The sequence below is a fragment of the Siniperca chuatsi genome, linkage group LG15, assembly GCF_020085105.1.
Source record: "Siniperca chuatsi isolate FFG_IHB_CAS linkage group LG15, ASM2008510v1, whole genome shotgun sequence".
Classification (NCBI taxonomy): domain Eukaryota; kingdom Metazoa; phylum Chordata; class Actinopteri; order Centrarchiformes; family Sinipercidae; genus Siniperca; species Siniperca chuatsi.
In genome coordinates, this window is record NC_058056.1 from 12042632 (window position 1) to 12067083 (window position 24452).

General features: G+C 41.5%; 1 protein-coding gene across 3 annotated transcripts in view; it reads left to right on the forward strand.

Moving 5' to 3' along the window:
* LOC122861342 (pleckstrin homology domain-containing family G member 3) overlaps positions 1 to 24452 on the forward strand; it is a 30542-nt gene that overhangs the window by 1873 nt on the left and 4217 nt on the right. Inside the window, exons 2-16 of one of the 3 annotated variants that reach the window (XM_044165533.1) lie at positions 4133 to 4200; positions 13914 to 14455; positions 17172 to 17272; positions 19029 to 19098; positions 19196 to 19242; positions 19359 to 19509; positions 19843 to 19974; positions 20619 to 20801; positions 21012 to 21104; positions 21413 to 21499; positions 21593 to 21623; positions 21847 to 21948; positions 22078 to 22110; positions 22922 to 22932; positions 23294 to 23653. In XM_044165533.1, coding sequence (XP_044021468.1) covers positions 4152 to 4200; positions 13914 to 14455; positions 17172 to 17272; positions 19029 to 19098; positions 19196 to 19242; positions 19359 to 19509; positions 19843 to 19974; positions 20619 to 20801; positions 21012 to 21104; positions 21413 to 21499; positions 21593 to 21623; positions 21847 to 21948; positions 22078 to 22110; positions 22922 to 22932; positions 23294 to 23653 — 1992 coding nt within the window. In that variant the 5' untranslated portion in view covers positions 4133 to 4151. The remainder of the gene's footprint in view (positions 1 to 4132; positions 4201 to 13913; positions 14456 to 17171; positions 17273 to 19028; positions 19099 to 19195; positions 19243 to 19358; positions 19510 to 19842; positions 19975 to 20618; positions 20802 to 21011; positions 21105 to 21412; positions 21500 to 21592; positions 21624 to 21846; positions 21949 to 22077; positions 22111 to 22921; positions 22933 to 23293; positions 23654 to 24452) is intronic. The other 2 variants (XM_044165534.1, XM_044165535.1) reach the window with 2 other exon arrangements.

The following is a 24452-nucleotide window of genomic DNA, read 5'->3' on the forward strand; positions in this document are numbered from 1 at the left end:
TGAAAATTGCGATTTCTCCTTTTTCAGCACATCAGGGAATGATTATTCTCCCATTAAAGGCTATTTTGGCCGGGGTGTACGTGCACCATATGGGCAAAACTCCTCGCACTGCCCTGTGGGTGTTCGTTGGGATAGATCACTTATCGCCACATCTAAGCAGCATGCTCAATATGCAGTGGACTAAAATAAGAGGCTCATATGTTGTGTCTCTGTGGGAAGTCACGGGTTAGGGAGGCACTTTTGTGGAAGCTGTGGATTTGATTGAGATGAAGAGAGACTGTAATGGTTTGTTGTTTTCCCCAGTGAATGAAAAGCTGTTAGTTTCTTAAGGCCTGCGTGTCAGGGGACAAACTGCAGGAGTAATGAGGGAAAGAGGGCACTCGCAGAAAGGCTTTTTGTCAGGGGATATTTTCTGCCGGGGTAGACAGGGTGAGAGAGAGGTCTTGCAAGATAAACATGGCACCAATGCTGAAATAATAAAGACTCTCTCTCAGTTAGCCTGTACGACCGTGGACCTCTGCCTGCCATGCCAGGTTTGATTTTTATTTGTTCTAAATGTCAACATCCGTCCTGACTGATGGTGTTTTAAAGAAACCCACACCACCGTGTCTGACTAGAGACATCCCAGGGGCCTTATGTCATACTTCCAGATTCCTGTGGGCCTTATTGGGGGACGGTGAATGCAACGTGATGCGGTAGGTCTCCGACTGTGAGAGAGAAGTGCAGCCGGAATTCTCTGGACTATTTTTAGCTTCTCCTCCCATCAACTTGTTCTGCACAAGGAAAAACCAATTTGTGCTGTTAATTGTTGCACAAAAGGCAGATTAAGTTTTCTTTTTGGATTCAGATGCTGGATCCAATCTGTATATAATCAGTTGTGAGCGTCATCAATTGGCGGTAGGACAGCTAGTGGATGGGAGTTTTCTTTGGAGACTCCACTGTTAGAATAACACATCAGGATTTAAATGTAAACACAGTCGATTAATTGGCAGCAATCTTTGCATCCAATAAAGTTGTTGTTTTTATTTTTGGTTAAATATGATGCCACATCCTCACTGACTTGTCTGTGCCCTCTGTAACCCCTCCTGAAGAGACAGATAAAGTGACATGTCTCCCCGAGAGCAGAAGTCTTGTTTTCTTTTGGCTTCCTCTGTAGACATGTTCAGTGGTTTCACTTCTCTCATAACCTTGACGGGCTGTCAGTGGTGAAAAATGCTCCTGATAGTTATCACCCCCCCGAGGACCCTTTTTCTTTAACATGAGACCTGAGGTCGTGGTTCAAGGTATATGTTTGTCTGTGCGTATTTTCTTAGAGTGAGGCTTTAGTGAGAACACATTTGTGGTGATGACTCGGTGTAAATTTCCTCTTTATTTGCATGAGTGCTGTATCTTGCCAGCATCTGTCCCCATTAATCATCTGTTTGTTGTGTTCTGAAGAAAGGAATTCAGGCTTTGACTGCCTGGATCAGTGTAAAGTCTGGCGATTAGAGGAACAAGGAAGTTTATCAGCCCATCTGAAGAAGTGATCCATTACAGGTCTTTCTTTTAATAACCATCAGATTGGCTCTTGTAGCATCTGCCTTCAATTAAGGGGCAAGTTGCAGATTCCCATGTGGGAGGTTCATGCTGCGGGTAATTTAGTCATCAGCTGTGGGAACCAAATGCTCTCCATTTGTGTGAAATGGCAGCTAGTTCAAGCACAGGTGGTCAGCTTGGCATGAATGTTGGCCTGTATGTAGTGTTTTCTTTAGGATTTGAAATTTGGCCGTGCCCCCTCCCTAGGAAAACAAGGACTTGGAATTGCCCTGTGTCAGCAAACAGGAGGTGAAAGTCAATGAGTTACGATTGTTGAATTCTGTCCAGAAATGTGTTAAGATTGTGGGTTACACTGCTTCACAATGTCCTGCTAGACATTTTCAAACATTTTCGCTTTCTCCACCCAAACCATTTCTCCACCCTCCTACTGCTTTTGATAAGACATTGGAAAAACATTTTTAAGACCCAGATGTCCACAGTATATGTAGGTTTCGAGCCCATTATTCCTAGTCTAGCCTCTCATTGACCAAAGACAGATTAGCATAGTTTTGGTCTGGTCATTAAGCAGGTTTAGCTCAGAGGTCATGGTAGGTGGGATTATCAGAGGATTTTATTAGTTCACTGTTCACTGAGACAAGTTCAAAGCCTGCCCCTCGACATGAATACTACTCCTGCAGGTTACACAAACTAACCCACTACTTCAAAATCAATTGGCCAAACTTGGTCAAAGGCTGTTTGAGGAGGCTTTATTCTTGAAGAGTGCTGCATGCAGTGCTGCATTGACTGAGCATAAATCTGCGTGTTTTACAGCATTCGTTACTCTCTCAAAGATGCAACAAGATTATTGATTTTAGTCAGATCCATGTTGAAGGCAAGGCACAACAGATTAAAATGGTGATGTTGGTCAATTGTTAATTATAAAAATAGTAAAAACTGTACATTTTGTCCACAGTTTACAGACACAAAGGGCATTCTGTGAATAAAAGTTCCTGAAGCACACTCTGGACATCTAGATAATATTATCCTTCTTTGTCACTAAAGTCACCCAGACCATACAATGAGAACAAAGAATTTCTTTGTGATTTTTTTTTTTTTTAATTGAAATATTTTCTAATCTGTATATGTTCATTACAGTTACATTGAAGGTGCCCTGTGGAGGTCGTAAATAAACAAAAATTGTGTTTCTCACCAAATTGCATTGTGTAAAACATTTGCAACGCTAATTTTTAAAGAATATTTTAAAGCCTGGCAATGTTTGCTAGCTAACAGTCGTCTTTTTCTTTACCTTTGTGGGCGTATTGCTAGATTACTTGGTGCGTTAATAATAACTAATAACTAATAATAGTTTCATGGTTGCTGACTTTCTTGTCCAGTAAACAAGCGCTACTTGAGTCCAGGCTGCAGCTGCAGGGACGCTACAGTGAAGCAGAGATCTTAATTTGTGGATTCAGCTCTGTGACTTTTCTCCGTGCATTCCTGCACATCTTAATTGGCGAACCTCCTGGCAGTGGGCTCGGTTTGGCCTCAGCTGGCCTGGCTGTCAGCTCAGCACAGTGGCCAGCAAACACACTAGGAACAATGCCCATCCTAATCCCTGAAGAATTCCCGCTCCTCTGATCTAGCTGGCCCAAGAATGTGATGTTTAAATGGCCGGAGGCTCACCAGGAAAAACAGGGAGACGAGTTCTCATGCACAGTCTTCCATGTTAATTTGTTGTAAGGAGCCAGAGAGGCAGTGATGTGAGAAACTGGCAGCACAGTGGCTCTGAGGGGACACACCTCATCATTAACAGCACTGCAGCCTGGCATGAGGGATTATAAAAAGACATGCCACCAGGGGTGAACCTGTAATGTCACTGGACAATTACACTGATAATGAGAGACTTGTTTTGATGTGACATGGATTTATTTGTAACTCTTACTAAATAAATGTATACGAACAAGGCAGGTTTATATCAGATTTACTTGTTTTTGTTGGGATTGCTTGATTCTTTCTTCAGTAATTTCATGTAGCAGGCAGGCATATTTATAGTAGTGATCTTTCCAATTTCAAAATGTAGTTGTTTTTTTTTGAGGTGGACATCAATTAAAGATGCGTAATTGATATTTATATTGTTCAAATGGCAGTCACAGAAGTTCTCAAATGTCAAATCCTATCCTATTGACTTTGTAGCTTCTAAATCTCTTGAGTGTACATTCATGTTAAGTTAGGCTGTTAGATTGCCCTTTCTCTACTGATTATCATGAGCTCGTATCACAGTTTCCTTTACTGTGCATACCTCAGCCCCAGCTTTGCTATATATTAGCAAGTGGCTGGCATGAGCCAATGCAGAGACATGAGCAGGGGAATGGGAAGAATTTCCTTCTTATGTAAGACCTGAATAGACGGTAGCTAGTTTCCCTTCAGCGAGATAGGCAAGTAGAGAAAGCATGGCTCACTTGACAAAAGAATAAAAACTTAAATAGACTAACATAAATTAAAGAAACTTTGGGTGGTTTTTTTTAAATGAGAACCCACCAAGAATGATAAACATTGCCACGATGTATGCCCTGACACAAAGTGCCTGGGTTTGACTCTTAATGTTTTGTTTTGTCAGCTCCAGAGGCCTGAGTGCCATGCCAGAGGGATCCCATTCTGCTCTCCACCAGGGCCCAATGGGGGAAGGTAAGATCATTGCACTCATATTCAGTATGACCCATGCTCTGGTAATTGCCGCCTATGAATTGACCAGTCTTATCACATGGAGTTTTAATAAGTCGGGTTATTCCTAATGGTATATCTGGTTACCCAGGACAGTGTACTAACATAACACAGAAGTACAGCAGAAGTAAATGGAAAAATGGTGGAAATGGAAGAATAGAGGAAATGTAGAGGCTTTGAGAGGCAGAGCTGAGAGAGAAATGAACTCCCCTCCTACAGTCCAGACTGGCAGAGAGGCTCTTTGTGTGGCTGTGGAGCTTGGCCAACCCCTTTCATACAGCTGAAACCCTTGAACACTTGCACATCAAACCAGAATGTGTCAGAATCACAGACAGCCAAGATGGTTGGTGTAGCCAGCGGTGCTGACCTTGTATGCTTGGGGCCACTCAAATTACATATTATTTTAGTGTTCATTATCTTCAGTCACAGAGCCACAGCACTGACACAGGGCCTCTGTTTGCCTGCTCTGTCCCTCAACCCCCCACCGCCCCCACGCCTCCTCTCTTTGGTGCTGGGCTTCCACTTTGGCTTAAGAATACCAGTGTGTCAATGGTTTCCTTTTTCCTCTGCGCCTGTCCCTTTGGTTCAGCTTTGGCCAGAGGAGGCTTTTGGCTCGGAGAAACGTGTGCCGCCCTCATGAAAATTTGTGTCTCTATTTCCTCAAAAGGCCACTCTGCACCGGCTGCACGTTCTCACAGCTCATTTTGCAGGTCAAATGTCCAGTGCGAAATCACCTTGGCATGACAGAACACCCACTTGCAGTTGAAACATTTTCAGACTGATTTTGTTTTTGGGCCAGTTGGAGTTAAAGTGTGACTGGCCTAGCTCCCCTGCTGTGGATGGATGGTAATTAAGGGGCAGGGCTGCTGGTAATGTGCTATGTGTGTGAGGTGATGATTGGATGTGGTTAACAGGCAGGAGGAATGCACATTGTTAAAGGGAGCCACCTGTCTGGTCAAGGTAAACAATACAAAGGTTGTGGTGACTATCCAGCTCCAAGAGTTTTAAAGTGAAAAGAAACCGTATTGATATTTTTCACCACCAGCTGGCTTTGGATGGCACCCTGCATTTTTTATTTTTTGTTGTTCTGCACTTTGAATTCCCTTTTTCTAGAAGAATTGGATGATGGGAACCCACATAAGACCCCTCATAATTTCCACCTAAGCTAAACTTTCATCACCTTGGTGGAGCATGATTATAATCCTTGTACACACCACATGTACGTCTAGCCTGTCCAGGCATCAACAGACCTAATGCAGCATGAAGCATCTCTTTCAAAGATAAGGGTTCCCTCTGACCTACTTAACCCCAGGCAGGAATGTAGCTGTGTGTGCAGAATGTACAGCTTTAATGCGGTTCTGGGGGGACGGACGGATCATCTCCATTCACTGCAGCTTTTCCAGACCAGTGGGCATAGGGTTGTGGACATAGATATATGATGGCAGGGATGGCTGCGTCTCTGAGTGGGCTTGTCACTGGAGCTCCTGGGCTGGAACTCTTTCTCTGCTTAATTGCCTGTAGCGTTAATCACAGGCAGCCTCAAGTGAGCCTGCAGCAACTCCTGTTCAGCTAAGTTTTGAAGTCATGCACTGACACTCCAGACAGACCCTTATCCTGTACATAACATCTTTTGTTGCATAAATTTATGTAAATAATTGTATAACATAGCTACTATTGTAATAGAATTCCACATTCACTGTATTTAATTTTATTGTTTGGCTCAGACCCCCGTACTCCTCACAAAAGAATTTATTTCAATGTAAATTATTTTACAGCCTCCTACAATGGCATTCCTCCTATAGAGCTCTTCCGGTGGATTACCCACATTAGTTACAGGCTCTCTGCTTTGGGTGTTCCTGTTAGATGGCCTCTTAGAAACTCATTTGAATCAATAAAACTCTTTATCAGCTTCCACCATAACACTTAACATTCAGTTGACGTTTTGTAAGCAGGCATGCAGTGCATTCGAATATTTTAGTGACTCTGCAGACGTGACGCTAAACACAATGGCTTAGTAATGTTGATGACATGTTATTGTAAAAGATGATTTATGTAATTAATGCTGTGTTTTGTAATTTATTATAGCATGATAAAAACATATCTGTTCTGTGTTTAGTAATGTACACAAAAGACAAGTAAGTGCCAAAGCAAGCTGTCAAATTCCTCATTTGACTGCTGTATACATTAAGTGTTATTAAGGTCTAAACTAGAGGGAAAAACAGCATCACACCCTTTATAATGCTGCATGCTTGATGTGAAGTAAATGAAGTGTTCCTCCCTGACCTTCTCCCCTCCACACTTCACACAGCTGTCCTGCCACCAGCCTGTGTGGACTCTACAGAGAGGCGCTAACAGGACAGCAGTTTGGCTGTAGACTATCAGATTGGTGGTAAAATTTACAATGGACTCACATCTCAGGGTCCAGGTGGTGTGTTTTGTCCAGAGGAAATGTGAGTTTTGTATAGATCCAAAGCTGGCTGTGTGCTAGTGCCTGAAGGGCTCTTAGAGGGGGGGCTTGTTGATGGAGGAGTTTCCTAAGTGGATCATCACATGCCTATGCACTGAGGTTAGCTGGCACAGCTGGATTCTTTAAGAGCCAGGGTCGAGCACAGGGGAGGTTTACAGGATTAAATTTGAGCTTTTTGAGGAGGTTTGTCCATACGGTACTTTTGAGAATCCTGCCTCTCTGAAACATGTCACTCTTCAATGCTGGTGAAGTGATTTTGTTCTTTCTCCCATCCTGTTTTTTATTGGTGTGTGTTATAAGGTTGAATCCACAAACGTTGATTCTTTCATTTTGTATTAGCATTTCTGAGTATTTTGCTATAGTAGCCTTTTTTTTTTTTTACTATCATGGTTGTCTAATGCAAGAGTGCATTTTTTTTACACAAGCATTTCAGGACTCTAAAAAATCTTAACAAAAGCATGTTGATGTTTAACTATGCTCAGTAAATAAGTGGATTTTGTAGACTACACAAAACAGTTAGTTTCACTTTTAAACACCAGAATTCCCCAAAAACTTCCCAGCATAATGTTTTGACCTTGACTGTCGGTGTAGAATGCAGGTTCAGTCTGTGCGTGCGTGTACTCTATCTCAGTTGTACACTGCGGTTTATTTACCGACCTTCAGGCTAATTATTAACACAGCATTAAAAGCTCCTTGTGAGGCCAAATGCAGGTGTAAATAAAACCTTGTACATATGTACAGACTGTTTTAAAGCAGAAAACCCTTGAAGTGACCTAAATTCTTCCATCCATCAAGGGATAAGAAATCAATCCAGGCCATTGGTCTCGGTGTCTAATCTCTAGTTTTCTGACTCATGCTGTTTGATAATGGTCTATGAAGACTCAGGGCCTAATCCTCGGAGGCACCCTTTATGCTTGTGCCTCCTGCCCTCCTGAGGGGCAGCCATTCACCGTTGCCAGGTGGGAAGGAGTTTTTCCCAAGGGGATCAGTGCCAGACTACCTCCCTGTCTCCCAACAGCCACTTGGGGGGAGGACTTGAGTGCCAGAGGTTGTGGAGGGGTGTTGAAGATGGAAGTTCAGAGTGGCTCTTGAGGCGCAGAAGTGCTTTATTAAGATGTACTGCAAAACATGATTCCCTCTTTATCCCCCAAGGGAAACGGGGTCACACACTGTGCCCTTGGCTTTGAAAGAGTTAGCAGATTAGCAGTCGCCCCAAGAGCCGGTTTGAAGTTGTTGTTTTTTTTTTTTCTTCCTTGTGAGAGAACATACTAATCAGTCTGTTAGGAACTAGGATTTTCCACCTTGTTACATGCTGTAATGTGGGATGTGAAAGTTCTCTTAATGGCCAGTGGGAATCTCCACAAAATAGTTAGTCTGTGCTAGTACAGTGGGGGGGGGAAACAGGTGAAAAGACAGCAAGAATGTGCTAGAAGGAAGGAAGATAAGAGTATGTTGCAAGACGTAAGTTGATGTAGATGCATGATGCATCCCAAATTACTAGCACTTTTGAAAACCTCTTTGTCCTAAGACAGTGCCAGGCACCCAGGAAACAAGTAATGATCTTCCCAGATGACTCAACATACTGAAACTGAGCACTGAAATGACCAATATTTCCCAGTTTTATCACCATTGATCATGCAGTTGCAGGTATGATCAAGTTAGTGTCTAGAGGAATATCACAAGGTGACATTAGATGTGATTCATTGTCCGCCAGGATTTGATACATGAGTCAGTATGAGTCAAGCAGGAGCGGCTGTGTAAAGTGTTACTAACAGAGCAGGCAGGGGCTTGTCAGTGGGATGTTCTGTCCACAGTGCTGTCACTCTTACTCTTATTGTTTGTTTTCTGTGCTCAGAGAAATGCTTAACACTGACACAAATGACAGACTTACCACAGGCAGCAAAGTATTTAGAGGAACTAAGGTGCTTCGGTGTGGCTTCTGTTATCAGCTATCAGTTTTCCAGTGGTGAGAGAGAGTCATTTTCTGTTGCTAAGAGCTCCTGCAGCTTTAGGATAAGCATTTGCATGCTGAACACAGATATAGGCTGTGTTGTTCCTGTTTCTTTGCCCCCAGATTTGGTTATAAAACAGAAGGCCACAAGCCAGACGGAGTAGCACAGGAGGAACTTTAGCACAAACTCTGGGCTATTTAGTCTCATAGGCAAATTTAGAATGAAGTTTGACTTGGGGTCCTAGTAAGTTCACCTGAAATAGTCATAAAGGTGTGTCTTTCTCAGTGACAGCTCCTCTTTAACTGTGTAGTGCACACTCATCGTTCATCATATTAAAAGTCTGGTCACAGGAGTTGGAGGGATTGGAGAAGGTGATTTAGAAATTATCCAGAACTTGGACACTTTGTTCTGTCAAGTTTCTTGCTTTGGTGGATGAATCTCATCACTGTCATCTTTAAGGTAATGCCAGGATTGACACATTAGAACATTAAAGTACATTAATTGGTGCTTTTATATATAGTTTTGCTCTATAGAAATATTTTAAACATATAATTAGTTCAACTTGACAGGGATTCTTATCTGTTGTTGACGCTTGTAACATTTTCCATCATGCACCATCATTTTTCAACATTATTACCCTTGTTTGTGCATAGTTTGTTTCCTAATAACCTAAGTCAAGTAGACATTGTGTGCAGTGTATACAAAGATCTTTTTTACTGTCATCGTGTTGTGAGTGCAAAACAGGAGTTAGATTGCCCAGGTACGTGGATGGGGCAGTTGTAGACGTTGGAGAAAAGAATACTATAGCTTGTCCTCTGTATGTTTTTGCATGGACTTGCATGAAGTGATGTGAAAATGTGAGTCACATCATCACAGGCTTTTGCAACCAGCAACTAATGTCATAGCTGCATGCTGTGGCTTATCTTGTTCTCAAAGCAGGTGGTAATATTTCGCTGGAATAAGTGTTGCTCTCATATATGCCAGATCATGTCAGTGGAGGTTATGGTAGGAACATTAGTGACTGTTTCTTAGATGTGTCTCAACATGATAAGATTGTTTTTACGCAAGCCAGTCAATATTCTTTATAAAGGAATGCTTTGTGTCCCATACACCAGCAACTTCAGACAGATCATCTCTGTCGTACATGTGTCTGTAGCCTTTAAGAAAAGTTAATAACCAGGTGCTGGGATATTCATTTCAGTGTTTCTATTCACCTCCTGCACCTCCTTATTAGACACTGCATGTCATTCATACAACCATGATGTCAGCGGCAGACGAGTTTATGAACTGTCTGCATTGTTAACTGCATCATGAGCTCAGACTGAAATGGAAACACGTGTATACTTCACATTATTGGTTCTGGACTGATTAGTCATCGAAATCACTTTAGAACTACTTTAACTCATATGTTATTTGGTTGTATTAGCATACGCCAGCACTGCATTAAAAGGAAGCACTCTCCAGGGGATTTGGATTCAGGGAATCAACAAAAAAGAAGGGAAGGTCATGCTTGTAGTATCAACACAGCTATAAATGTCAACCACGGCTGAACAGCCTGGAAACTGGAATTCAAAGAATTGAAATAAGGGGTTGGGAGTTTTTTTGTCTGGAATGCCAACCATTTTTCCTCTAACAACAACATTAGTAATCTGTTCACACACAAGCAGCTGATATAATGTAATCCATTAAGGATCACACAGTCTCTACACACTTCGTTAACAGTCATGCTGGAGACTTTGTTGAGACTAAATGGACTGTGAGTTATTGAGGATTAAGAGGCTGTCTGAAATGTAGTCCAAATACTATACTATCTCTCTAGCCTTGACTTGGTTAATGGTTATGTCTGACCTAATAACTGTATTGATGCAGTGCTGAAACAAAGGAGAGTGTTGTATTTTGTTGAGGTAGTATACTTTGTGAAATTGTGGTGTGAGTGTAAATGTGAAGAGCCCTGGTTTGGCTGAAATGCATTTTCCAAATTTTTCCTCGTTCAAATGTTAAATAAAGAGCAGTTGTCACTTAAAACTGACAGGTGATTTGAAAAAACTTGTTCAAAAGTGTATGTTTGTCTGCAAATGTTATTTGACTGCCTTAGCCAATTTTGTAGAAAACAGATGGTTTAAACTAGTGTGCGCTGCTCACTGCCTCTGTTACGGTGGTTTCTTTTTATAGACCTTTCCCTGCAGTTATTGCCAAAACATCATTGGCATTTGGGCTTTAAAGGATAAAGTACAAGAACTATTTTCCCTACCAATAAAGTTAATGGTAACAAATTTGGTCTTAAAGCAGTCAGAAAGCTTTGCTTATCAGTCCCAGTTGCTGAAGGGAAAATTGCTTGAATGTGACAAGACATTTAGTTTAGTATGTATATTAATTTCCCCATTGTTAAACATCAAGGCAATGGCTGTTAACACTGCAAAGGCATCAACGATTGTACAACCAACAAATGCAAACAAACCATGACACAGCTGACACACAAAAATGCACACTGTAGATATACATAGATCACAGTAAAATATAAGACGACAGTAAGAACGCAAATACTGTATATAGAAAAACATTAAGTGAAAACTTGTATATATGTTTTTAAAAGGCAAAATTTTATACCAGACGCTTTACAGTCCTTTACAGCAGTGAGCATGGCCTTGCCACTGTGGCTACAGATCCCCTCAGAGATTAGTGATAAATATTTGCAGATGCTGAAGAGACTCTGTGGCACCGATGGAGTCTAGGCACTCTGCTCTTACACAGTCTCTATGATGCTGGTTGCTTATTATTTAGTATATTGAGAACTGCATCATAACTGCTGAAAAACAATGACATGATGCATATTCTTCTCCGTCTGTACATGCTTGATGAAGTGGAGGGATCACAAGTCGTCTTTGTCCAGAGCGACGGGCAGAATGGAAACACTTTGCACTACATCGCAAGACCGGGCTTACTGCTTATCTTAGAACTGCACGTTGACCAGATCATTTGCATTCCTGTGCACGGCCTGTTTCAACAAAGTCAGTAAGTGGTCCACCATCGCTGTTTTCCCCTGAAACATGTGGTGTGTGGTATCAGCCACAGATAATGCCTGCCTGTAGAGTCAGTATCTGAAGTGGTCAATCAAAGCTGTGCTGGTGCTGGAGTTACGTGTGTGCTCAAGTCTTAAGATAAGTCAGATAATATTCCTACTCTACCACTGTCTACTTTTTAGTACAGTTCAGTTAGACTTGAATTGTTTTGGCACATAATGTGCATAAGGAGACAGAGGTTATGATTCTGAGCAATTATATATTAACTAGAAAAGTATGGAAACTGTGCAAACATTTGTGCTTTTCTTCTCCCTTACTTTAACTGGGCATTGACTGCAGTCTGCAGCACAGCAACTTTATTATAGAGGGATACTGGGTTTGAGGAAGAGAAGGAAAAAGGAAGGGAGTTTCACATGCCAGACACGCCAAAGCTCAAAACCAAATGTAAAGACAGAAGCGGCAAAGGAAGCAGATGCCTCGTTCTAATTTGTAGTGGTGTAGTGAGTGTAATAGTTCACCACTACACTCCCTTTACACCATCAACCCTGTGATTTGTCACGGAGCGTAAACAGAGTTTTCTCTAGTGGTCAGCTCCTGCTTGCCAGCTGATCCATTTCTCCCAGTGAGGTTTTGCATGGGAACTGTGTCATTGGGACGGCTTGGTGTGGATTGTGAAGCAAGTTGTGCAGTGTGAGCGAGACTCTCATGAGCTTAGTACTAACTCATGGAAAGTTTGAGGATGCCAGAAGGTAGGTGTGTGCGCGGGTGTGTGTGTGTGTGTGAATAAATTGAAAGGCAGTTTGATTCGCCATGTGAAGCCAATCATCCAGCTGCATGTCACACTTTTTTCAAGACTTCATAAATCACTAACTTAAGATATTTCCCATGTTCTCATGTGAAATATTTGTCTTGTTTACCATAATGTATTACAAGGAGAGCCGTAAAGGGTTGTATGTTCTCTATAAAGCTGTATATGGGAGTCAAGTGAGTATGCTAATAGTGAATCAGTTTAGTTGCAGCCTCTTACAGATTGACAAAATACATTTTCCCTACAACATCAGGCCTGTGTTCTCAACTGTGGGCTGCTGACCAATGATGCACATCAAATGATGAACATATTTAGATTACAAGCTTGTCAACACTGGCGAAAGGGAGTGTATTTCAGGCTCATGACATAAGCTACATCTGTGGGCTATCAACACCAAATTATGCTCTCCATCCCCACTTGGCAATATCACTTACTTGAGTCATTTCACTTAATGATTAGCTTAATGATGGTTTGTGCGCGTAGATTTCCATTTATTAGTCTGAAGTCAAATTACCCAACAAAGCTTCATTTCTTTAGCTGGGCAAAATGGTTTTGACCCCTTTGCCCTGCAAATATTTAAGGAACTGGAGCTCCCTGCACAGTGGCCATGCGGTGCTCCATTCTCACACTGCCGTGTATATTTAGGAAACGTTTGTGAGGAAAATTCCCCATTTGGCCAGGAAGGATGTGAAACTGAATATGGATTCCATTTCTCTTAAATTCAAACATAGCTCAATAAAGACACATAAACAAAGCTCATGGTCCCCTTCCCTGTTTTTTTTTTTTTTTTTTTTTCCCTCATCAGTTTTCCTTCTCTCTGTTTTTCCAAGGTTCAGCCTTCAGCAGTCAGGAGAACAAGAGGCAATGGCTGGGTTTTCCACAGAATAAGAGTGTTGTAATTAGGCCATGTCAGTAATGATTTGAGTGAGGCCTTTTACTGTAAACCACTCCTTGGTGTCTCAGTCTGGGCGTAGAAACACAGAGCTCTGAGCTGTCTTTTATTGATTTCTGGATAGTAGTCTGTTCAATGTAGCTAGAATTATATTTATCTGAAGTTGTCCCTAGACAGTGTTTTAATGCAGCCATAGCCTTGCTGTTATTAATCCACTGGCAGGTATGCAAAAGTGGAAATATGATTATTACATTGCTGCAAAAGAGCAGGCACATGAGGCAAGTAAAACGAAAATCAAACTCATAAAATACCTTGTGTTTTAAAGTGATACTTAAACCAAAATGGGTTTTTTTTAATATGAAAACTGAACAGAACCTTTTAAGGTTTAAAAGGTGGCTTTAATAAGTTTTGTATTTTAGAGTCTCTTTAAGGATATCAAAGTGAGATGGATATCAAAGTGTGCTGACCACACTGCCTTTTTACTGTCGCTCAAATTCTGACACCTACCTTCTGTCTGTGTTCTTCTTACCTATCCCAGAATCTCCTCAGTTGTCCTCGCCGCTCTCCACCAGTGAACATGACCAGGCAAACGTTGACTTGGGCCCAGACTGTTACAGCCGGCTATCTGTGGAGCCACTGGACAGAGAGGGTGAACGTCCAGTGAGCCTGGTGTCCAGCCTTTCCTCTGGTTCATCCCGCGATAGTCGCAGCCTTTTTGGGAGCACCGTAACCCTTCCTTCCTCCACCACCCCACCCATACAGAACGAGGAAGACATAGACTTGGAGTTGAGCCCAGCTGAAGGCACCGGAGAGCAGGCAGAGGACCAGAGTCCCACCCTTACAGGCTCCAGGGGCCGCTGGCAGGAACAGCTGGAGCCAAGGGTGATCAGCAACCAGTGGAACAACAATAACGCCACCTCCAACAGGAAGGCAAGTTGTGAAGTACCTCACATCTCCGCCTCGCCTGTTGCCACAAACGCCATGGCGCCCAACCCAAAGCTGACCTATGTGGACCGTGTTGTCATGGAGATCATTGAGACAGAGCGCACGTACGTCAAGGACCTGCGCAGCATCGTGGAGGTGAGTAGATGTCAGGGTTATGCTGACTGTACTCAAATTTAATTTTCCGTTACAGTTAGTGTTTTTCACTTTCAGCCAAGCATTCACTGTGAGCCAACCATTTGATATTATAGAGAGTATATCATCAGTATTCTGTGTATTTAAAGCACATGTTTGACTTGGATGTATATGCAGCTATGACTTCATGTCTGCAGCACTCTTTGGAGGTGATTTACTGAATTTGGCCAGCCAGGAGCCGAAATAGGGGAATTAGACCCAACGGCTGTTGAGAGCATATAATGTCTGTTGTGTTCCAAGCAGCTGTTTGTGGCCACAAAAGAGTCCAGTACATTTAAAACATCCAGGGGATTTTTCTTTTCATTACCAGGATCCATTCTGATTCCCTGGTTTCTAAACAAATCAGTCAGTTGACAAAAATGCATGCCTGACATCTGGCAATTGTGTGCTTTGTTTATAGATTTCTAGTTCATAGAGATGAAGGCTGTGGAGCAGTTTATGATCTGGTCATAGTGTTGTATATCAACCATTCTGTATATTTACAGTGCAGTGAAAGTTTACAGCCTGTAGCCTGGGATTATGGACTCCGTTCATATCTGGAGTTCAAACACGGAGTCAAAACTGGGACACAGTGCAGGGCTTTCATGGCAGAAAACTTGGGGTTTATGATCTTAGTCAAAGATAGTAGAAACTTCACCTCGGAGATGTGAAGCATGGAAAACAGGCCAGGGATGATTTTACCACTCAACAGACCACTTACATCTTATCACATCTTCTACCTTTTGTAGTCTGGAAATAAGAACCCTCTTTGGCCCTCTATCATTCCTGGGTCTTGCATAGAAGCAGGAGCGCTCCACTTTCAAACAATCTCCACTGCACTGATGGAAATGTCTTTAACACATGAGGCATTTCTGAGACAGACTGGCAGTAAACCAGCTAGCACCTCTCCTCACCTTGTCTCAGACTGTGCTGGCGTCTGGCAGTTGCTGTGGGAGGGAGTGCTGCCCTAGTCGCAGCTTGAGTAACGACTTGCTCCTGACAAACACTTCCAGGACTTGTAAGTATTTGAGTTGACAGGAGCAGCAGCCCAGCCTGGTCTGGCCCCAGTCACACAGGCCCTGCAGCGAGCTCCAGCCTAGCCTGAGCTCTCAGGCCCTCCCAGCCAACACAAACACCTCCATCTTTGCCCCAACTAGAGAAATAACACAGATGAAAGGAGAGTGATTGGTTTTTCCATAGGCTTCAGTGTGGGAACACAGTCTAGTACAGATGTATCCTCTATCCTTTTATGATTACAGTATGGCTTCCATCAAATTGATTCCATGCAGCTCATTTTAATTTCACACCAAACCTTGAATCTGACAGAGATGTGTGAAACTCTTCCTTCATTTTCGCATTGTTTCTTCAGCAAACTAATTCAAAGCTTCCACTTGATATTGACACTGAACTCACAAGCAGCTGTCGAAGCTATGTCCACTTTAGATCTAGTCTATCACTCACTCTCAAATCTCACTCTCAACTGTCCATGAAATAAAGTTTTGAGAACAGCTGTTTGGCCAGGCTGGTCTCGCATGTCTAAACACATCCCCATCACCTGGCCTGAACACACCCAGAATAATCCTACTCAACATTGTTGAAACAAGAATGTGGCCAGTGCTTATGTAGTTCAGAAAGTATAATTCTTGTTAAACACTTGATAAAAATTTTTGATTGGACCTATGACCGTATGACAAGGACAAAACAGCACTGCTTATTCTTTTATAAAGCCCAGCTTGTAGCACTATAAACTAGGAGACTACATACATAGCATTCAATTTCTCACACTAGGCTAAAGGTCACGTGTTTATGGTGTTAACACTAGTGGCAAGTTTTTCTATAGGAGACCATGAGACGCCCTGCTGACTGCAAGTCAGCATTGCTCTCACTGCACTGGAATTCTCCATCCATGACCGGCTGCAGTTCATTCAGTAGTGTGATGTGATGACTATACTCTTAGTCTGGGCTGCCCGGCAGGCGTGCTAAGTATGTGTCTGTGTGTGTGTGTGTATTTGCACCACATCGTCTGGGAGGCTGGGTGTATGTACAAGCTGTTTACCGGTATGTTCTTTATATAGCGTGTGTGCATGTTTGTCTCTTGTCATCTTACTCCTCTACTTGTCATGAGTGAGTAATTGACCAAGAAGGAGGGTAATCATCCAGTTGTTGGCATATTTGGCTCCTGCGTTTTTAGATATTTTCCATCTACTTCTGAATACTCCAGGTCCAGGGGGAGCCGGGTCTTTGGAGTGGAACAGGCTGTGCTCATGTTTATGGTCTGGGTACAACAGAACCTCTTCCAGACAGTCACACTTGCTTCTAGTCAATGGAACAAATCCTTAAAAGGATCCTTTTAAAGATCACATCAGTTGTATGTGAATTACTGTAATGAACCTGCTTTTTTAAAACAGAAAAGCCTTGAAATCATAATGCAAAACTTTATTTATGTACATTAAATGGCATGTCATACACTTTAGCCCTACAACCGTAGGGATCAGTTGGTTAAACCAAATGTCTGTATGAAAACAGAACACACATCATAGAGAATACAACAGGGACACAAGGAGAAAAATGTTTTTCTATATACATGCTCCCTCTTTTGGTAAGAATTTGGAAGTGCCTGTATGACACCAAATATTGATATGACCTTTTATGTTTAACTGCATCTCTACTGTTTTTCCAGGACTACTTGGCTCACATTATTGATATGAATAACCTTCCCATACGGCCAGAGCAAGTGTGTGCCCTGTTTGGAAACATAGAGGATATCTATGAGTTCAACAGGTAAGTCACACTCACAAGTACACACTGAGAAGCAATATTTCTATTCTAAAAATTTAGAATAATGCTTTAATCACAGATATAATGCCCATCCATTTTTTTTTTTGCATTCATGGCAGCTTGGTACAGCACAAAAGACTATGATCAGTTATAGATGAAATTACTACATTCGACTACACTTTGTCGTGTGTCCTTTCATGTGTATGGAAGGATATGAAAACATACTTTGACTACTTTTATTTCACTTGCTGCTGGTATTTCTGACACAAAACGGATGCAATGAGAAACAAAGGAGTGACACACTCTACAGTAACCACACTTTAACAAATATCTGAAAGCCAGGGAGATGGCGGTGCAGCCCGCTTTACATTTAGTCATCTTATGTCTGCAAGTGCTCATTGCTGACCACACTGCGTGCCAAAACACATGTTTACATTCCTCTCTCAGTGAGGAGCATCCCTGCTAATGCCTAGGCTATCATACAGCTCTGAACCACAAATGGGGATGATTTGAATCTTATTACTGTTTAATGAAATTCTAACCAGCTGTACAAGAGTAGTTTTGACAGATTTTGGATCCAAAGGGCTACGTGTTTCCCTTTGCTGAGAGATTAGGCATTTAGGCAGATTTTAGTCACATTGCTCTAGGAGGCCGTGTTTTCTTTAAGTTAACAGTGAAGATGGTGATACTTTCTTTTATTACAGTATTGTTTAGGTGGAGAAAATCTGGTTTCCTCTGGGCAGCCTCCTGCAAATTCTATACAACTCTGTTGCAAGAGAGATTAGTCTTTTTTACTGTCTCTTTTATTTAAAAAAAAGTCAGTTTATTCACCATCCAGGGATTACACACTGACAAAGACAGATCATTTACTGTACATACTGTACTGCTCAGTCGATGTTTTGTGTTGTTATTTACGTACTTATTATGCTGTAATTCAAACCCTGAGTTGGCTTTGCCGACTCAAGAGTTCTCGGAAATCGTAGAGTGTCATTAACTCACATTTGACATGAACATTAATTGATAAACAGCTTTTCTTTTATTTCTTTGTAACACTTAACCCTCTTCCAACCTTAAATATTGTTGACAAAGCAATCATGCGGTATGAACAATTATTGACATTGTGTCCGAAATGAGTTTCGACACCAATATTTTCTCATTGTACCAGGAACATGTTAACACATTTGCTTGTAGTCGGTTTCAGGAAAGCCACAGTCTTTGATCTAAGTTATGGAATGCTGTGTGATGAATTGTGTTTGAGATTTTTGTGTTATGCTAACTGAACAGAGTACTTGTGATGATTGGTGATGTTTAGGTTTTTTGTCCAGTTGTATTTTTCCACTGTGACCCTCCCTTCACATATCCTCCTTCAGTCATGTACATTTTATTGAGGTGATGTCACACCATGTAAGGCATTAAAATACCTTACAACTCTCAGGTTTTGGTTTCCCAAGCTCTGAATCAAGCTTGTTTTGATGGGACTATGGGCATGGAGAATTCCAAGTCAAATGCATGTTCTTTCACGCTCAGTCGGAACATGCAACAAAGGTTCATGTTTAACAGTGTATGCTGCCCTCTAGTGGAGATATTTCTTAACAAGGGTTAAATCTGACTGACTGGCAGAAATAGAAGACATATAGTAGACATTCTTCCTTCCTTTGTGGGTTACTTGTGTTTTTGTATTCTTTCCTAGACAAAGAAATTAGGTTAGAATATCCATTTAAACTCAACTTTCTCTCTGTTGTTGTGTTCTGCATTTCAGTGAACTGCTGCAGTCCTTAGACATGTGTGAGAATGACCCTGTGGCCATCGCTCAATGCTTTGTAGATAAGGTGAGAGGAACCGTCTTCCTCATACATATTACAGTGATATCAGTTCTTCAAGAAAATAAACTCTAGTGATGTGTTTGTCTGATTTGTGTTTCCTCAGAGTGAATACTTTGAAATATACACTCAGTATTGCACCAACTATCCCAAGTAAGTAGCTAGAAAATATAAATTTTAATTAGACATTTGATGGTGATACCATATATAAGTATTTTCTTTGAGAGTCAAATTTGGCATAATTAATATAATTCTCTGCTGTCCTCCAGCTCAGTGGCAGCACTGACCGACTGCATGAGGAGTACAACTTTGGCCAAGTTCTTTAGCGATCGGCAAGCTGCTCTGAAGCGCTCCCTCCCTTTGGGATCCTATCTGCTAAAGCCAGTCCAGAGGATCCTGAAATATCACCTGCTACTTCAGGTACAGAATGTCCTTGGTGGTCATTTTGCTTCAACACAACTTTTCTTCACAATGCAGCCTGCAGGCCTTGGTAGATTTATGGTTCTTTTATTTATCAGCTATTAACAAGTAGTTCTCAACCCTTTTGGATTATGACAAAGCAATGTCATTTTGTAACTGTTACGCTGCTGTTATGTTGCCTGTGACTGGTCAACAGTTCAACCAAAGAGTGTTTTTCTCTTTTGTGGTTCTTTGATTTGATTAATTATTAAGTGCCTTGAGGCTAAAAGCTATTTAGTGTTTTACAAGGTAAAAGCAACACATCTTTCTTTGTTTCCCTGATCTCTTTCAAAGGAAATTGCAAAGCATTTTGACCCAGACGAGGAGGGCTATGAGATCATTCGGGAGGCAATAGACACCATGACTGGAGTGGCCTGGTACATCAACGATATGAAGAGGAAACATGAACATGCTGTCAGAGTGCAGGTCAGATGGAATTACCACGCATGCATGCCAACCTTTTTGAAAAGGTGTATTTATGCCATTGCCATGCCGTGCTTACATACAGTACAGTACATACTCAGTCAAGGTGCATTTCCTCTGTTACACCCTGTCTTTCTTTTTCCCCCCTCTCTTCAGAGGATCTCTTCTGATCTTCTTCTGATTTTCTCATGTACGTCTGTTGTCCAGTGCTACTGTAACTCATTCTGCTCGTCTGGAGGCCCAAAGGGCCCAAAGTAATTTCTTTCATCGATTTATTCCACATATTAACTTTTTGTCAATAAGGCAGTCCTCTGTGACTTCCATCTCTTGCATAAATATGTATTTTAAAGCTCCAAATCTCCAAGAAGAAATTGTCCAAGGCAAATCCAGTAACCTCCACAATTTGGTATTGCCCTATACAGCTTTTCTCAAGTCTAGTTAAGTATTAAAGTGAGCTTCTTAATGATTTCCTTGGTTTGAGTCATTGACCGAGTTGCCGGTTCACCTTCTTGGTTTTCTTTGTACAAGTGTTTTATAACAATTACAAATAAAAGCTGACACTTGGCTGGCATTTATATCCTTTCATGCTGAAGGAACATGGCTGAGAGTGTGTGTGTGGGGGTATGTGCTTTCATGTGCATCTGCAGGAGATACAGTCTCTTCTGATCAATTGGAAGGGTCCTGACCTGACCACCTATGGAGAGCTGGTGCTGGAGGGCACCTTTCATGTCCTGCGGGCGAAGAACACCCGTACACTCTTCCTCTTCGAAAAGATGCTCCTCATTACCAAGAAAAGAGGGGAACACTATGTCTACAAGATCCACATCTCAGTATGGTTTTAAACATTTTTTCATAAATTAGTGATTTAATAGTTTAAAAAAGTGTAGGTGAGGAGAATTATGATATTGGTGTGCAACTGAAGATCATATTTTCTATTAAATTACATAAGACATATTTTTGATAAGTTGGCAAATTAAGAGAGGTAACCAACTCAGTTGGGTGAAGCCTCAGCTACATCACTACATTCATTGTGGTTGCAGTGCTCCACCCTAATGCTACTTGACAGTGCCAAGGATCCGTTGCTCTTCAGTGTCATCCATTTCAAGCATCCTAAGCAACCCCATGCAGTGCAGGTAAATGTGAACACCAGTAAACTTTTTCCTTCTGCAGCACAGTTACAGAACACATGCAACATGTTTTAATGAGGTTCATTTTTGTACTCTTTATGTTAGTCTTTAGAATAATTATTTAGATTTTAAATTAAAGAAAATACAGGAATTTGATGCTTGTTTCTTTTAAATATTTTTTCTGGGTTAACAAACACTTAGGAGCCAGTGGTTTACACTGTAGTATGTCTCTATTTTGTATGCATGCATGTATCTGCTGTGTCTTTTATTAACGTCAGTGACTCTTTCTAAATGACAAGTGCTTGTTGTTCCAGGCCAAGTCAGTAGAAGAGAAGCGTCTCTGGGCCCATCACATTAAGAGGCTTATTCTTGAGAACCACAACACCATCATACCGCAGAAGGTAAACAACACCGCTCTTTATACAGGAGTTTGTTCTTCTCAGCTTGTAAGAATTGCTTTGTATTCTAAACATGCTGTCTTTTTTCTTTTAAAGGCGAAAGAAACCATCCTGGACAATTCTAACTGTAAGTGTTACAAATACAGTAACTTTAGTTATGCTAGGACCAATTGAGCTGTTACCATAGCAACCAAAGATGCTGCTCACAAAGGAGGTGGGTGGTTAATTTTCAGTGGAAAATATAAAATGCTGTTTAATTTACCAGGAAGGCATAACCCATCTATCTATGTGGAGAAAATTGTTTTTGTATTTGCGGCTCTGAGTGTAATGACGGATCTTCTGCTGCTCAGATCCAGGCAAGTACCACTATAGTCCTGAGAGGCTGAAGAAAGCAGAGTCCTGCCAAGCTGACGACTTCCATCTTGGAGGGCGAAATGGAAGAAGGAGATCAGGTTAAAGACCCCTACTCCATCTATCTATTTATGTATTAATATTTGTAATATTGATAGAATAGTATTGCTGATTAATTGTCACTTACACCATTAATGAGTTATATCTTTTTCAATTTTCTGTCTTTTTAGAACCTGCAAAACAACTCATAAGGAGCACAAAAGGTTGGTACATTGTGGGGTTTTTGTTTATATCACCGGATGTTCAGTAAGATTTTGGCAGCCAAAAGGGCAGATTCATCAAGAGCGGGTCAGTTTGATCTGCATTGGATCTATTTAGTAGCCCAGCACCCACACAGCCCCCTACCATATTTTGTGTCTGTCCAATAAGAGCTGTCCACATCTCCATTGCACTTCTGCTTTGTTCTCCCTCAAAAACACCTGGAAAACAGATCAAAAGACACACACTCCCACGCCCATAATGAAGTTAATTATATGCCACATTGGTCGAAGGCTTTGTCCTACACAAGCTCTTTTCAATAGTCAAATTCAGCCTTCATCCTTCAGATCTGCGCAACTTCCCGCTATCATCTATCCTAATTGGCCATTATGAAAGAGAAAACCTCTGTATTCTTGTCCCCAGTCCTCCTTTGCCAGTCCAGATCAATTTTTGAACCAGTGTAATGAAGAAGCAATTTTCATGTCAACCTTCCCATCTCGGTGAGGGAGTAGGTCATCACATCCTGGCTAATTGCATCATGTCCAGTTTGAGCCTCTGAGAGGAAGATATTTCTAATTGGTATTTATCTAATCACAAGGCCTCTCTTAAGTCTGGGCCAGACTAACTACTGCCTCACTCAGTCTCTGCTCGTAGAGGCAGACATTGTTTCCTGACCATAATTGTACAAGAAGCATGTGGAATTGAGGTTATTTTGTCATATAATATTTGACTTGAACATGCTTTTTTTCCCCAGAGCTATTGACATTCTCATTTGTTTATCTCTCCTCTTCCTCTTTATCTTTTTTCTCCATGCAGCTGTTTTGAAGGTAAGCATCTGAAATCTAAATGCAGTCTTTTATTAAACTTTGATAAGCTTTTCCATTCTGTTGTATCAAAGCAGTTTTTAGGTCAGTCTGCACCGGTGAGATATGGTTTACCCAGTTTTGACTCAGCAGTTCAAACTTTCTTTTCTAATTGCAAAATAACTCAAACCAAAAATGAGAAAGTGCATACCTAATCTTCACAGAACATACTCTGATTTGCCCTGGATTACAAAAAAATCATATCTCACCCAAAGCTAAAGCAGCTTTATGATGATTCCATCCCATTTACAGCCTTGCAATCACAACATGGCTCTAGCACTGGCCTTGCAATAACAAACCACATGTCTATGACTTCACGCTACAGCATGCAGACAGTGAGGGTACACTGCTGGGGGAGAGGTGCTCCCTTCAGCCAGCCACTACTGTCAGTACGCTGGCCTCCAGTCTAGGCGAGCCCCAGGCTGAGAGGCCATGTGTGGAGGATCTAATTCCCAGAAGGGACTCTCTGGAGCAGCTAAGTCCTACTGACAGTGACCTGAAACTGGGCTCTTTACCCAGTGAGGGGGGGCTGGAGCTGGAGGAGGCAAAGGAGGAGGGGGAGAGTTACGAGGAAGATATACTGATGGGAGACGACCAGGTAGCCGACTTTGCCAGCTCAGTGCTGGCAGCTATCTCCTGCTGGCACTATAGAGCCAGGGCTTTGCTTTCTACTCACTTCACAACGGTGAGGGTTTCTGCCACCCACGGTTTTCCCATTTCCTGCTCCATTCTGCTGGCTTACCAATACTCTCTGCCTCTCTTTCTCCCACGCTGGCTCTCGTCCCTCTCCCTCTTTTTTTCCTCATAAACAGAACCAACTAACACCTGCTACCATTTGTACTGTGCACATTGAATGCCTCAGGTTGAATTCATGCTATTGAAATCCATGGGCCCAAACTGCTAACACTGAACTCTAAAATGTATGGGTGAAAATTAAATGTCAGGCTTGGTGCATGTCTTTGCTTGTATTGTTTTGTATTGGAGTTGAAGGTCATCCCACTGTGCATGTTTCCTCATCTGTGTAATTACAGTGTGCTATGTTTCATAATTGTATTTTTTGGGACATGATTGATGTTGAAGCTTATGCTGTTAAAACCCTGCCTGCATTTGCATTAGAACCAGTGACTTAATGTGCCCTGTTAAATGTTGTTTGACTTCAAAGGTTAATGTAGCCATCAAATTAAATTATCATTATAATAGCAAGAGCTTTACTCTTTGATAATCATATTTCCTAATCACATTTCCCCTCTGAATTTTTATAATTATAAAGCCTTTGTTAAGGTTAAATGTTAAACCAGTATTGTTTCTGAATATGAATTAATACTTGTCATTTAAATTAGAAGACTTTTATTATAACCATTGTAGTGGATTTTTCAAGGCGGACCTGAAAACACATTAAGTGTTTGTCTGCTGTGACAGATTTTCTGCTTCATGCTGCCTCACAGTGTGATCTCTAGGATGATTTAGAATAAAAACTCTCAGTT